Consider the following 17,202-nt stretch of genomic DNA (forward strand, 5'->3'; position numbering starts at 1 on the left):
CTGTGAAACAAAAATGGGTTGTAGGTGTGTTCTGATGGGCTCTTGAACAGGACGTAAAAAATTAATTATATTATGCAAATAATAAAAAGTATAGCAAGGATAGATAAATAAATAAATAGACTTATAGTGGAGAAAATGCTTCCCATTTTTGTTTATAATTTTTTATCCTGATGTTTTGTCAGACATGGGACTAAATCAAAGGTGTTCTTATGGGCAGATAAGAATATATTATCTCTATTATGCCCAAAAAATTAATTGATGCCCTACAAAAACATTTATTAGTAAAACTCATATGTGAAAGCCCGTTAATCAAACTCTGTGGTATATTGGCCCAAATTCATCTGTCACTTGGTGGAAGTCAGCCAAAGTAGATATGAAAATGGTCAGGTTGTTTGACATTCACTTATATGGATAATGCACTAAAATTATTCTGCCATCATAATGAATAATGTTAGCCTCAGTGTCCATTCATTTTCATTGTATGGAAAAAGATGCTATGAAAGTGGTAACTGAGATTAACATTTAGTTTAACATATTCTTTTTGTGTTCCATGGAAAAAGAAAGTCATATGAGTAAATGAGTAAATGATGAAAGAATTTTCATTTTTGGGTGTACTTCCCTTTTAACCCAAACACACTACATCTCTCATACACAAAAAACAAGTTAGGTCAGTCTTACCAAGAGCAACCGTTCCCATTAGAAAAGGTTTTCCGATTTGGGTGAAGTCATTTGTGGTCTCCAGGTGAACCTCAGAACCCACAACAAATGTCACGACCACCTTGGGGCAAAGAAAATATGACAGGCTGTAAGACGCATGGCACAGTGCATCCAATGTAATCCAGAACACCAATAGATTCTCATTTCATATGACATTTGCAGGAATATACAAAAGCTGAGAAAAAGTACAATGACAAATATCTTGGTCATTCCTGTCAAGGGTTACTAGAAATGCCTCAGGGGGCTGCGACCAAAAGTGTTTTACCACAAATTGATAGCTTTTAATGTCATGACCATTGAAACTGAGAAAGAAATGGGATACAACAGAGAGAGAGAGAGTTTGTGCAAGAGACAAGGACAATAGTCCTTGACCTGATATTTGTGGTGCCTGTTTGTCTCACAGCTGAGATAATATCTACAAGTATTACCTGGTAAACACGCTGCATCATTATTATTAACAGGCTCCACAAAGCCATTTCAGTGTAACTTTTAACCCAGTACAATTAAATTGATTTGTATTTGTATTCCAGAAAATAAGCATTCATTCCTGTGCATATACACATGGACACTTCCTCAACTATGGGTACTTTTGGGCTAATGGTCTTAAAAAATGGAACTCTAAAATAAACTAAAAACACTTTAACATTCTTACTTGTTTATTTAATTCATCCACTAACCATGTCCTTCAGTGTATTTAAATGCATTACATTCATATAAATGTAATTTTCACCACACCTCAAATTATGTACTGTGTTTAATTGCATTATCTAGGGGAAATTACATTTGAAACATTTTAGGAATAAAATGCCAGACTTTCTTTGTCTTGCTAAGCCTTGCTGAGGCTAAATTCACAGCTAGCTTTTTATGTAAACTAAATGCAATGAAATTCTAAGTGATTTTTAATTAGATTTTTCTTTTTCTTTGCACATCACTTGTCTCACATTTCATCTCAAGCATGCTCTTCAATTAAACTTTTCTCTTTAGTAACCATTTAAACTTACTTTTGACAACACTTTATTAATGGTACATTTGTTGGCCATTAGTTGTAATCTCTGTATAAATTGATTCAAATAATTTTCACACAATAAATATTAAAGAAGTCTTATTTCTCTCTGTTTTTAACCCCACATACACATGTGTGGACGTTGTATTTTGGTTTTGATATATGCGATGCATAATTTAATTTCTTTTAAGCTCATTGATCTCAGTTCAGGAGACTGTCAATAAATGGTTAAACTTTCGACATACAGAAAACAACATGGCACCGATCACAGCAGAGTTTGTCTTTGGGAAGAATACCTACAAAACTACATCTAGTTAGAAACCTAATTAAGTTTTTACACTGAAACCTGTTTGAGTCAAAATATTAGTCTCTAGTTTCATCTGATATGCCATTTTTAAGATTTTAGTGATTTATTGCGAAACACCATGCTGTTAAACACAATGTACACTATCATCTACAATAGCACAACGTTTTCATTTCCTATATTTACTGTGCATTTTCACATTGTGAAAAACAATATTGAAAACGCAATGCATATTGAACTGCTCTGACACCAGTGCAGACAGACAGCACACGGGCGGTTGAGTCATTCACTAAATTGGGAGAAGGGAAGTAAGGCAGCCTCCTATAGCTTTCCTATGAAGCCAAGTGCATTTAATCAAAACTTCCTTTCAAAAGTTAAGTTTCAGGCTGCAGATGATATTTGAACCACTCAACATTGTTGGAAAATCAGCTGTATTGTCTGTAACGTCTCAAAAACATGAATAACCAATAATCCTGGAAACATAATAAACAATTTGATAAAAAAATTTATCTATATAATACGTTGTGTAGATGAAGTGACACTAGGGGTCGATCTTGAGAGCCCAAAGCACATTCAGATCTTTGAGAAAAGAAAATGAGAATTGGCGAGTTGAATTTGCATGCCACTCCCCCCAACATACGGCTATAAAGGGAGGCCAGCAGGCAAGTTCATTCAGATTTTTTCTTCGGAGTCGAGCAGTCGCACTACAGCAAGGTGAAGTTGTCTGCTAATTTCACCTTCTCTCTGAGCGTTGCTGTTGGATCTACGGCACTTTCCAACAGTCTCCCTCCACTCTGCACTGCGCTGCAGACTACACCCTTGGGCACTTCAACAGCGCTTTGACAAGAGTTTATTTTCTATAAAAGAGATGTCTTTTTAAATATGCCGTTTTGTCTCTGTGCAGTTTCTAGATGCGGTCGTTACCTCTCCGCCTCTGACGGTCATGAACACTGCCTCACGTGCCTGGGCCAATGTCACGTTGAGGAAGCGTTCGTGGATGGCTCATGTTCTCACTGTGAGAACATAACCATGGCCACTTTACGAGCAAGGCTCTCCTTCTTCCGAGGGAGCGCCTCTTCAGCCATCCCCATTCCCGGCCCTCCTACCTACGGGTACGACGCCGACGTGGTTGATGCTGGAGACGCTTCGCGGGCTTCACCATGTACGGTCCTGCCGGGTAATTCCCCATGGGCCACCCAACCGCAACGTGCTCGCTGGCCTCCGTCCACCTCTGGGATGAGACTGGCAGCTCGCCTCAGTGCCAGCCTAATGTCTCTCCCGGAGCACCGAGATCCAGATGAGATGTCGATCACCGCATCGGAGGGCATTCTAGCAGTGTCGGATGCCGAAGACTCGACCAGACTGCCGCCTTCGGGTATGGCAGCCCGGTCTGAGGCAGTTGCTGAAATCACTGCCATGCTTTCCCGGGCCACCGTGAGTGTCAGGCTTGAGTGGAACACTCCGCCCACCCCTGATCCCTCATGGCTTGATGTCTGGTCTCTAGGGTCTGCGCGCCGCTCGTGGCCTCGCCCCCCTCCAGTTACATTCTTCCCAGAGGTGCATGACGAGCTGACGTGGTCATGGAGGGCACCTTTTGCTGCACGGGCCCGATCCTTCAGCTCGTCTGCCATCACTACCCTCAACGGTGGGGCGGCCGAGGGTTATGCCACAATTCCCCAGGCAGATAAGGCGATTGCGGCACACCTGTTGGTCGGCCAGCACTCCCTTCTCGAGTCTCTGGTGACGAAAGCCTACAGCGCTGCTGGTCAGGCCACCTCTGCCTTCAGACACGCCATGGCCCTTCTACAAGTGCATCAGACCAAGGCGCTAAGAGATTTGCACAAGGGTAGTTCTGATCCCGGTGTGCTCAGCGACCAATCTCGCACTCTGAGAAACGAAGGTCACAGCATGAGCCATCGGGCAGACGAGGACTTCGCCCAGCAGTTCTCGGCAGTGAAGCAACAGACAGAGGCCATACAGCACATCTTGCCTCGGCGCGGCTCAAGAGTGCGCACCCCATCTGTTCGCCGATGGCGTTCCCCTGCGACAACCCATGCGCAACAGGCTCCGCCCCAGCTCGAGCCTACTACTCGCCCATGGCGTGCAGCCCCCCCGCAGGAGAGCAATGCCCCACATGCTTCTCGGCCGTCCCCCAAGACCTCCTCGTCTGCCCGATGGCTCATGCTGTTGATTCAAGTTGAGCTTAATTAAAGGCAGTCTCTCTGAAGACTGCCCTCCTGACCGCTCACTTCCATCAAGAGGGTCGGGGACCTGCAAGCATTCTCTGTCAGTGAAGAGTTGCTAGAGTTCAGTCTGGAAGACTCTCACATGATCCTGAGACCCCGACCGGGCTATGTGCCCAAGGTTCCCACTACCCCTTCAGGGATCAAGTGGTGAGCCTACAAGCACTTTCCCCGGAGGAGGCAGACCCAGCCTTATCGTTGCTGTGTCCGGTGCGTGGTTTGCACATCTATTTGGATCGTACACAGAGCTTTAGATGATCTGAACAGCTCTTTGTCTGCTTTGGTGGACAGCAGAAAGGGATCCTGGTGGACAGTGGAAAGGGAAACAGAGGCTTGCCCACTGGATCGTGGATGCCATAGCGCTGGCCTACCAGGTCCAGTCAGTGCCCCCCCTTGTGGGTTCGAGCACACTCCATGAGAGGTGTGGCATCCTCGAGGGCACTGGCCAATGTCAATGCTCTAGCAGACATATATAAGGCAGCGGGCTGGGCAACACCCAAAACCTTTGCAAGGTTTTACAATTTCCGCATTGAGCTGGTCTAGTCTCATGTTCTTTCATGTGCGAACAGGTAAGTTTCATTACACAAACAGTTGGCTGGGTGCACCACTTGTGTATAGCGCCTTTCCCCTACATGTAGGTTAAGCCACGTGCTCTTCTCTCCCATGCATGTTCATGACTTGTGAACCCTGGATGTTCTTCCTCCTAGCACTATGACTCATGAATTCTGCGGAGGAATTCGTGGTCAGACCCACTACTTGTGCTACATGCTCCACAGGTTTCCATGTTAATCTCCTGTGATGTATCTTCCGCGGCACGGTCTCCCCCTTCCTTGTGGTAGACCCGCGTCTCCCTTGGCAGAGCCCTCTCTGCCCTGGTTGCTGTGTTTGTAGTAGCTTGTCTACACCTGCATCGGCAGTTCACGTGACCAGTTCAGTAGTTGTGGCGCTTCATCGACACAACGTCAAGTGAGTGACAGAAGGGGAACGTCTCGGTTACTGTCGTAACCTTCGTTCCCTGATGGAAGGAACAAGACGTTGTGTCCCTCTTGCCAGACAGAACTTTACCGCTGTAATGGCCGGGACCTTGTCTCGGCTCCTCAGTGCAAAACCTGAATGAACTTTCCTGCATTCCCTCACTCAGGGAACAGAGGTTACGACAGTAACCGAGGTATTTAAATGTGACCTTCATATAACAAAAAAGGATACATTTGAAATCTTTTAGTTTTAATAAATATCAGTGACATAAAGTGCTCCTAGTTGAAAAAATACCCTGCAACAGATCTACATTGCTGCAACATAAATACACATTGTTTCATAATGCATCGAGACTATAGCTACATTCGCACCACAGCTGAATGTGATCCAAATCTGATTTTCGGCTCAAATCAGATTTTTGTTGTAATATTGTTTACACAACAATTTAAAATGTAACCCATATCAGAAACTGGTCTGAACAGCCGACATTCTAAAACTGACTCGCATGCATACAACACTTCCTAAACATACGTATAACAAACCATGGCATGTTCATCATTAAAATAAGAATAATGAGAATAATAAAAGCATATCTATATATGCCAGAAATCAAGTGAGCGAATTACAAATGTTGAGTTAGATTGATTTAAAATCACATTAAATCTGACCTAGCTGTTCAAACTGATATCACAATAGGAAAAATGTGAAAGTGTCTCAGATCGGTTTTTGAAAATGTCAGATCTTTGTCACGTGTGAAAAAAAATTATTTTGGCCACATTCAGCTGCCGTGTCAACATAGCCTATATGCCAGCATGAATGTCTCCAGTGATATGCAGAATCAGAGATTAATATCTTTTTTGTCATTCTATTATTATTGTGTTCCAGGAAGTTGCAGGACCTTCCTGTTGTGTTAACCCAAATTCTCACTCTAGACTGCCGGAATACATGACCACCCACAGGCGAACAGTAGTACAAACCAGAGGGGCTCTTCTATCGAGAGATGACAGCCCACCTGTGCGGCCAGACTCTGTGTGTGATCGAGTCAGAGCTGTGAGATTGTTAATGGAATTTTGCAGCACTACGTGCCTGTGAGAGAGCAATGAGAGTCTCCTCAGAAACACCCTGCCTACATCTCACTGCCCACACATGCAGGGCCAGCAAATTACTCCCAATGAAGGCAGACAACTCACTCTCTCTGTATTTCACTTTCTCTCTATTTAGAAAAGAGAAAGAGTGACATGTCTGCTTAGACAGACAGACAGACAGACAGGTATATAGGCAGACAGACAGAGAGGGCCGGATGTAGGCATGGGCAGGGGTGGGCTAAGACCAAATGAGTCTTGCCCATCAAACATTTGGCAAAAACAGTATTAAATAAAATATATATATATATATATATATATATATATATATATATATATATATATATATATATATTTTTATTTTTTACTGTGAATTGGTTAAAAGCTATTTGGGAGTTGGCTGTGTGTTGCAAACATTGAGGGTGGACTGTAAACCACCCCAGCCAATCAGAAAATAGCACTGGAAATTTTTAGTATTTTTCTGTTTTTGTCAATGGCCGAAAGCAATGACACTGTCTAAATGAAACTGCCGGCAACCGGCACCAGGTTTCACTCTGTTATGGACCAAAGAAGGTCATGCGAGCCACAATGGTAATAAGAGATATTTGTGTGCAATGCAATGGTTTTAGTGCCCATAAAGAAGCCAGGTGGTGCTTCTAGCAGTGACCATGGCTACTGTTAATGTACCATCACAGGCTCCCTCTTCCCGCTCAACAACTATCTCCCTCTTCCTCCACCTCAGCTCCCCAAGATCGCACTGCAGTTGATAGTGAAATTCTGGATCTGGGCTGTATTTCCCAAAAGCACTGCAAGCTTAAGTTGATCGTAGAGACCACTGATGCCAATTGTTTCTACGATCAACTTAGGCTTACGATGCTTTTGGGAAATACAGCCCTGAATTGTAAAACACAATCCCAGCCAATATTAGCTGATTATACCATTACTGATCTTGGCTTGAATACAGTAGTGTTTTGCAGGACATGTGCTTCTGTGTCCCCTGTTGAAAGTTCAGTGTCACTGAGAGATGCTGTCTTCACTTCCCGTCTTATGTATTTTTTTTATTTTTATCCGAATTCCTGTATATTTACCTAAATTACTTTAGACATGTTTAGTTTCACTAAAAAAAATACTGTATCAATACCCTTTACTACCCTAAAATGGCCAAACTCAATAAATAATACTGAAACTGGATAAAAAATGGGTTTAATTATTTTTATTTGGATTTTGTAGTGACTACATTTTAGCACATATCCCCAACTCAAGAACTGATTTCAGTTATAACTAAATTTAGCATTTTGCCTTTGTAGGGCAATATAATGGATAATTACATGTCTATTTAACCAATTAACCACAAAAGTCAAAGAGAAAGAAACTGTGTAAAATTATAAAACTATTTCTTTAAGCAGTTCACATCTCTGTTCCAACCTTAGGTTCTGAATATTTTGTTTTATTGATCTCACCATTACCACATCTATTGTATTTCTCTCCACTCCATCCTTGGATTGGTGGGGACCGATTTGTCTTTTTAATTTGCTTTAAAGGGGTCATGACATGGGTTTTTTTATTGTATTATTATGTTCCCTTAGGTGCAATTATAGTATTAATATATTTTTTTTAAGAAAAACTTTTAAAATCTAGTGATTTATGACCTTTTCCCACCCTGTTTCTCATCCTCTGATTCAAACAGTCTGTTTTGGGGGCGTTTTCCATTTAAGACTTCAGTGTTAACGCCCACTGTTATGATTGGCTAATGTCAGTGCCTATGTATCAATTATTGACGCCCCAGCCAGAACAATATGCAAGTAAACTAAGTAAAAACACTGTGATTATTCATAATGAATGAAATTGCACTTTAAAAAGTAGTTTAAAGTTTAAAATAGATTACTTACAGTTTGCGTCGTCGTTGTTCCCAGAATAGTCGGCACGGACTTATCTTTGAGCAACAGTTTTCTGGCAAAGCCAGCATCATATTGAGATTTGTTCTCAAAACAGTCATCCTTAAAATGTACAGAACAAACGCTTAAGTTAACACTGCCGTGACTGGGACGTCCGCAAAAAATAAACTGCATCCATTTTTCCCTGACGTCTGGATCTTTCGGCAGCTTATTCAGAGGTTTTGTTTGACCACAGCCAGGAACAGCACATCTGTGTGGCATCGTAATTTTCCTGTGCACAAGTAGTCTCTGTCAGAGCTCGCTGTCCATCGACTGAACACTTGTGAGGCGCACGGCGATACTGAAATGAGCGTAGTTGTCTTGCGCTTAAAGCGTAGTTATCTTGTGCTGGAGGCGGTCATATGCAAACGCTGGTACGTCACTTCTAACCGTCACGTCACTTCTAACCATGAATCCAGAACGAGCTGTATTTTGAGCTTGATTAAATAAATGATTCGTTTAGAATGGGGAGGACGTCTTAAAATATTAAACTTGCAGGACGTTTTAATGATACAAAGACCTCTTATATACCAAAAGATCAAGGCAAATTTGGTTTCTCATGTCATGACCCCTTTAAGGCTGTAATTGTAATTACTCTGTAAGTGGATGTTATTTCTTATTTTTTATTTAGCCAGGAAAGTCCCATTGAGAAGATTTCTTCTTCCAGGTAGTCCTGGTCAAGACAGCAGTACAAACATTTTCACATAAATATTGGTAGGTAGTACACAAAGAATAAGTTTGTAGTATTATACATGCAGAAGAATTGAAACAAAATTATTTGAATCTAGGATTTTCAACCTTTGCAATCCTGGAATTCCTCGGCATCATAAAGTAACAGACCAAGCCTCAACTTCCTACTGAAGGCCTGTCTTTGGACAATAAAATGGTCAAGACACTCTAAACAACCTAATTTAAATCAAAAGTGTCATGGGTCAGAAAGGCCCCTCTGCACGACCTCCTGATCTTCCACACAGAGTTAAAGCAGACTTTTCCTTGAAAGGTTTCCAAAAGACCATCAGATTTGCATGACTCGAATACCAAGACATTTCATCTTAATCCAGGAACATTTTACAAAAAGTCACAGTACTTTACCAATTTAGCCTTCTAAATTGTACAGAATGCATTTAAATCCACAATTTATACAAGACCTAGTTTTGCTAGGTAATTCTGAAATTGCTTTGAACTGTGGTAACTTGTATAACTGACAAATGACTGATTATAGCCTGATATACCTCTTTAAAATGTGTGTAATGTTTCATCCATTTTGTATAACCAATGAATTAACCAGTATGATTTTGTAACCAGGGATTTTCATGTTTTGTTACCTACACATAATATACATGAAAAAAATGTAATGTTTAGTATGTAAGCATACGCTGGTGTATGCAGAGAAAGCTGATGACAATGAATATCATGACTCTTGTAAAATTCTCAAGATATAAAAGTTCCTGTTTTAATATGCGCTATTTTTGAGCGGGAGATGTGTAAGAATCTGAAACAAAGTACCATAAATCAACTGTCGGAAAAGACAGCCCAGTTGACCATGAGACTCTGAAAAGACACTTCTGATTGGCGCAGGAGACCTTTCAGTTCAGAGCCAATTTCAGTTCAAACATTTCCAAACAGGAAGAACACTCTCTTATTTTCTCTCTTACTTCTCTTCCTCTCTGCTCTTCCCTCGTCTGGTCACTCCGCTGACTGCCAGGTCCATGCTATGTGAGGTTCAAGGAAGCTCGGGCCTCGACGTCCTGAGAAATCTCGTTACTCTCTATGGTTCACACAACCTTTATAAGGCCTCGCTTCAAAGCCAAACTCATGATTCATACAGACAATAACTATTCAATCTTACAGAGGTCCAAAACATAGACAGAATGGACTTTCGACTAAGTGCCAAGAACTAAGGAACACAAAGAATGCAAGGAAACACCACAAAGACATGCAAGTACATCTCCAATAAAATGCTCAAAGTGCTGGTGTATTAATTCAATAATTTGGGTAATCCGATAGCAAATCGATGTAGACTCAAAGAAGGATAAATTATTCTTAAGTTATTGTCAACAGACTCCATATTTAATTTTCATTTCATTATTTATTTCACATTCTGTCACTCTTCTCACCAGCCTGCCTCATGTACATATATGTTAGATTAGATCAGAAATGTTTAGAATAGCAATAAAGTTATTCATAAATGTATTCAAAGATGATTGACTGTGGTATATTTTGATAAATAAAATATTTAGCTTCAAAGGTGTACCTAAATACGTGTGATATATTTTTCAATTAGCCATGAGAATAATATCACTCCAATAAGTGAATTAATCATAATTCACTAATTAAATCTAATTCCTTACAGTAGAAATTGTGAGCTGATACAACTAGACGTTGTATTACAATTTCAATGGTGGAGAATAATCTAGTTATATGTCTTTTATCTAATTTATAATGGTTGTCGAATGCGACTAATTCCGTTATACATTTCATTACCTAATAATGTATAATAAGGACAGTTTAATTTAGTTCATAGCTCACATATTTCTAAATTCCCTTCTAAATTTAGCATACCACATATCCTTACATATAATGGTGTGAGAATGCGGGCACGTTAACGGTTACCTTCTAAATGTCTCATACCAAATATCTCAAATATAATGGTGTGAGAGTGAGGGCAATTTAACGGTTCCCTCCTAAATGTTGCATGCCAAATAGCTTACAAGTTTAAAAGGCCCATTTCAATCTTATGATTTATCTGTTCAATATATTTTTTATATGGGAAATATAGTTGTAATGGGCCTCATGATCTTAACAATTGCACCATGTTATGCCAATTACAGACATGAAAATAAGTACCCCCACAACGCCCACCTATGACACATCCAAGCCCACCCCAGCTTAGCTGGCAGGAGCAGGCCTGCAGATGGACAGACGGACAGACGGACGGACGGACAGACAGACAGATAGATAGATTTAGACTTGTATGATGGCTGGTCGAGAGGGCTATGCTGCTGCTATTTGAATGAGAGAACACCCCTCATTATAGAAGTGAGTCGGGCTCACGGTATGCAAGCAGGGAAAGTGAAAATGAGAGTTGGCTCGTGCTGCGTTTGAAAGGGTGGGCTCACACTGCTATTCGAATGGGAGACTGTTCTATAGAGAGAGAGACCTGTGAAGGCTCTCTGTGGAGGGCTCACACTGCTATTCGAATGGGAGACTGCTCTTTAGAGAGAGAGAGATCTGTGAAAGAGACATGCACTCCTGAGCTCCTGCTAAATAACAACAAAAAACAAATATTTTTGCTAGTTCAACCAGGATTTTATTGGATTTTTTGCAAGATCATATTAGATTATATTTACACTGATTTGAATCAGTATCATTTGGATTTAAATTAATTTTCAACAAACTTGGTATTTTGGAACAAACACTCTGGAAATCTCAAAAGAACAAAAAAACTCCAAAGAACACACCTGAAACAAAGCCAACAGAGAAGCTGCATGGACAATCTGATGGTATCAATGTGAGTACCTTTAAAAGTCTGAAATATTGGAAATTTAAGGGAAACAAATAGCTATGTTTAAAACATAAAACATAAAACAAAACAAAGTGAGAGTTCTAGGTCTGCTTTCCTGCTCAACGACAACCCAAGATTTTGTTTCTGGAGGTGCAAAGTGGAAGGTGTGAAAGCATCTAAGCCAAACAAAGGGTTGAACGGCACACTGAGAGGTCAATAGTCTGAGAACAGCTAATCCAATCAAAAATTCTGAAACCTGGATAGCCTCACATCTATTTAAAATTCAAAGGCCCAAAGCAATCAAGGTGACAATGGATGGATATGCCTCATCAGAAGGGTGTGACCTCAACACTCTGGCCATCACATATCCTGACGATGTAACAAGTGTGACAGAAAGAAAGAAATTCATAACCAAATGAATAAGAGAATTCCCAGAAACTCTTAGAGCAGACTTCATGGAAATAAATGAAAGAAGAGTAAAAACAGACCTGCTCTTTTATACAGAGTACACAAATGCCTGGCACTCAGTACTCTGCTCCAATTTTAAAGACTTAAAAATGGGTGGAAAAAGAGCCATGAGACAACTGTATCTGGACACTATGCCAAAGTTCAACATCAACCTGTATCACAGTGGCACTGTAATGGTCCAGGGCTCAGAGGACAGACTTGAGCAATTTGCTGAACTAAAAGTCCTAGCTGAGAAGGAAAAGTCTTCTCTCCCCCCAACAACAGCAGCAGAGGAGGTCACAGCTTCACCATCACGTGCACAAACTGCCCCTCTCTTCCCACACACACCCAGATCAACAGTTTCTATTCAGTGCATTCAAGAGTGCCTTTCCCAACTGGAAATGGAACTCACCGAATTCAAAGAAAGCAAACTCCAAGAAACTGACACTTCTCAACATCAAGAGAAGAGATAAAGGCTTTCAAAGAAGAATACCACACCATAGTAGGACTGCTGGAGATGAAAATAAAAAATCTCCTAAAAGACAACAATAATTTAAATTGAGAAAAGAACTGATGGAAAAAGACACACTTATTCATAGCATTAATGAAAAACTGGAAGACATAAGCAGAACCAATGATACAGTGCATTTCAGTTGCTCATCCACAGACTCACAGACAGACAATGAGCAACCAGCTACAGAGAACAGGCAGGAGACCAGCGACAGTACTGTCACACAGCCAGGTCAGCACAGTCCTCCTCAAACACAAAACCCTCAAATCCCTCACCAGACCCCAAAGCACTCTTGGAAACCTCAAATCCAGAAACTACAACCACCAAAAACAGCCATTCTTATAGACTCAAATGGTAAGTTCCTACACCACCGAAAGCTATTCCCTAAACACACGGTTGGCAAATTCTGGTGCCCCACAACAAACAGTGCACTCCAAATCCTCTGTCAGTCCACTCTGCACAACCCACAGAACATTATCATCCACACAGGAACCAACGACCTCTATACCCAGAGGGAAAGAGTTGCAGATAGTGTCATAAGAGTGGCTAAGAAGGCTCGCAGGGAATTCCTGCAGGCCAACATCACCATCTCAACCCTGCTACACAGGAAGGCCAACCTGATCAATAGCATCAACCAGAGGATAACAACTGCATGTTCCAGCCTTACGGCCATCAACGTTGCCCACCACCCAAGTCTAACTACTGAGGATTTATATGACCATGTGCACCTAAGCCAGGAGAGTGTAAGAGTCTTTGCTAAAAACCTAAAAGATTCATTACTCTGCAGAAATTCCCAATCTGCACCCTCACAACGTCGGTGTACAAATTCCAACAGTCATCACGGCAACCAACTTTCAACTACACAAAGGGGCCTAAAAACCAGACACACTCCAATAAGAAGAGAGCAACCAACAAGACCACAACACACTGAAGCCCAACCAAACTCTCAGCCCAGCTCCAGTCAACCTACAAACATGGACCCTCATACACAACAACAGGAGGCATCAGACAGAACAGCACAGCCATATCCGCAATCACAGCAGCTCACTTATGCTGATGTAGTGAAGGGCAAAATACACATGGACTCCTCAGACATTACAGAGGTGAAACATCTTCTACATCTCATTTATTTTACATTTACATTTATGCATTTGGCAGACGCTTTTATACAAAGCGACTTACAGAGCCCTTATTACAGGGACAATCCCCCTGGAGCAACCTGGAGTTAAGTGTCTTGCTCAAGGACACAATGGTAGTGGCTGTGGGGCTTGAACCAGCATCCTTCTGATTACCAGATTACCAGTTATGTGCTTAGACCACTACACCACCACCACTCACATCTCATCTGTAGAATACTGGGGTAAGCCATCTGGACCACCAAAACACCTCACTTTATTTCACTATGACTTTTTTCACTATAAGCTCTTGGAATATTCAAGGCCTCTACTCCACAATCTTAGGGGCCAAGACTTTGAAAAAAGACTCATCACATGTTTGGCTTAAACTTAAAAAAGGTATCATAGACTGTGACAAGGACCTTTACATCTGTGCAGCCTACATACCTCCATCAGAGTCTCCGTGCTACAAGGACAATCATTTTGATCAGCTTCAGACGGAAACCAGCCAATTCCAGGCCCAGGGGAATGTGATGTTATGTGGGGATCTAAATGCAAGGACAGGTTCAGAACCGGACATTATAGATACCCATGGGAATAACCACATACTGAAAGCCAACACACATCTAACCCCCACCACTACAACATGGAACAATCCGGACAGTACAGTCAACAATAATGGTAAGGAGTTAGTGTGTCTCTGTCGAGGCCTGGGTCTGTATATGCTTAATGGTAGGATCTGAGGGGACTCTTTAGGTTGATTCACATACTGCTCAGCTCTTGGGGCTAGTGTAGTCGACTATGCCATTACAGACATGGACCCCTCCTACATACATGCATTCACTGTCAGACCACAGTCTACCTTATCAGACCACTGTCAAATTAATGTGTTCCTAAATACAATCCAACACCATAGAACAAACCAAGGGCCCAGCAACCTGTTCAAACTAAATCCAACATACAAATGGTCCCCAAAATATGAGTCCGAATTCCTTAGTGCAATTAGCTCCAAAGAAATGTCCAACCTAATCAATAGATTTCAAACAACACGGTTTATGGCTAACAAGATAGACATAAATTCTGCATTACAACAAATAAATTACATTTATCAAAGGTGCTCAATCAAAGCAAATTTACTCCGTACAAACAAGAAAACTAAACATAAAACTGGGGATGAAATTTGGTTCGATAAAGAATGTAACTAAAAGAATTAAAAGAAAACTATTCAGACAGATCTCTAACCAAAAACACAGAGAGTCACACAAATCTGAAACCAGACAAAACTATTGTGAAGCACTCAGGGATTATAAAAATACAATACGCCACAAAAAGAAACAACACCTAAACCACACTCTTAATGAAATTGGAGACTAAATTAATAATAATCAGTTCTGGTAAAAATGGAACAGTCTGAATAAACAACACAGTCAGGACATTGCCATACAAAATGGAGAATTATGGAAAGACTATTTAAAAAAATTATTCAAAGAAATTTCTCCAGAAAATCTCACACCTGACCAGTCAATTGGAATCTACAATAAAAAAATAACAAAAACCCTTTAGACTATCAGATTAGCAGAGAAGAATTGGCAGATGCACTTAAGAAACTAAAACCAGGTTTACAGGTCTTCCTTACCAATCACAATGTCTTGAGTAAGAGTCAGATTGGATTCCTACCAAACCACCGCACCACCGACCACATTCACACGCTACACACAATAGTCAACCAGCACGTGCATCAAAAAAGCAAAGGCAAAATGTATGCATGCTTTGTTGATTTAAAAAAAGCATTCGATTCCATTTGGCATGATGGTCTATATTATAAAATTCTACAATCCGGCATTGGGGGTAAAATGTACGACACTAACAAATCTATGTATTCAGACAACAGGTACGCAGTTAAAATTGGCAATAAAAGAACAGAATTTTTCACTCAAGGGCGAGGAGTGAGACAGGGCTGCAGTTTGAGTCCAACTCTGTTCAACATTTACATTATTGAGTTAGCAGTGCTAATGGAACAATCTGCAACACCCGGTCTTACTCTAAATCATTCTGAAGTTAAATTTCTTCTCTATGCAGATGATCTGGTGCTGCTGTCAGCTACTGCACAAGGGCTATAGCAGCACCTGGACCTGCTGGAGAACTACTGTCAGAACTGGGCCCTGAGAGTCAATCTGAAAAAAAACAAAAATTATGATTTTCCAGAAAAAACCCAGATTACAGGACACCAGATACACATTCACTCTGGGGAACACTGCAATAGAACACACCCGACACTACGACTACCACGTCTAAAAATGAGTGCTTCAGGGGTTTTTGGTCTGGCAGTGAATGCACTAAAAGAGAAAGCTAGAAGAGCATTCTATGCTATTATGGGCAAATTTACCCAAGTTGACATTCCTGTAACAATCTAGTGTAAAATCTTTGATAGTATTATAATGCCTATTGCTCTATATGGATGTGAGGTTTGGGGTCCACTCTGTCTGGCAGATTACTGGAGATGGGACAAACACCCCATAGAATCCCTGCATGCAAAATTCTGTAGAAACATTCTAAGAGTTCAGAGAAGAACACCTAATGCATGCCGGGCCGAACTAGGCAGATACCCCCTTATTATACATATTTAAAAACGATCCCTCAAATTTTGGACACACCTAAATTCAAGTTCCCCTAACACACTGCAACATGAAGCCCTTAAAACCCAAGAGCTGAAGCCTAAAACCAGTTCCCTTTGTGAGCTGGCTCTGAAACTCACAAACCCACTAACAACTAACAAACACCAGTTTCAGACCAGCACAGCTGAACTAAACCAAATCAGAATAAACCAAATCATAAAAGAAAGCAAAAATTTATATTTGGACCAAAAGAAATTGGGACGTTATCGGGCCCGAAACAGAACATATAATCTGGCAGAATATCTCCACACTGTAAGAGATCCAAAACAGAGACGGATCCTCACCATATACAGACTCAGTGATCACAGTCTGGCCATAGAAAAAGGCAGACACAGACAAACATGGCTTCCAAAGGAAGAACGAGTCTGTGCTCACTGTGACACGGGTGAGGTCGAGACAGAGACACACTTTCTCCTTCACTGTGAGAAATTTACAGAGGTGAGAGAGAAATACCTCCACAAACTCTCAAACCTCATGCCACAGTTTCCCAGTTTGGCAGAAACCGATCAGATGCTGGTGTTACTGGGGGAGGACCATCATGCACCAGTTGCAGAAAAAATCATTTTTTAAAATAGATACCCTCAGAAACCAATTACTGCCTTAATGTACTTCCTTCACAGTACTTTTATTCTCTTATGTTCATAATGTCCTGTTTAATGCTTATGTTATTTAATATTTTATAGTGTATATT

General features: G+C 41.0%; 1 protein-coding gene across 1 annotated transcript in view; it reads right to left on the bottom strand.

The window, feature by feature from the left end:
• Positions 1–17,202, bottom strand: part of si:ch211-51h4.2 (uncharacterized) — a 163,924-nt gene that overhangs the window by 73,437 nt on the left and 73,285 nt on the right. The window contains exon 9 of the mRNA XM_052101126.1: positions 679–778. Coding sequence (XP_051957086.1) covers positions 679–778 — 100 coding nt within the window. The remainder of the gene's footprint in view (positions 1–678; positions 779–17,202) is intronic.

The sequence above is a fragment of the Xyrauchen texanus genome, chromosome 32, assembly GCF_025860055.1.
Source record: "Xyrauchen texanus isolate HMW12.3.18 chromosome 32, RBS_HiC_50CHRs, whole genome shotgun sequence".
Classification (NCBI taxonomy): Eukaryota; Metazoa; Chordata; class Actinopteri; order Cypriniformes; family Catostomidae; genus Xyrauchen; species Xyrauchen texanus.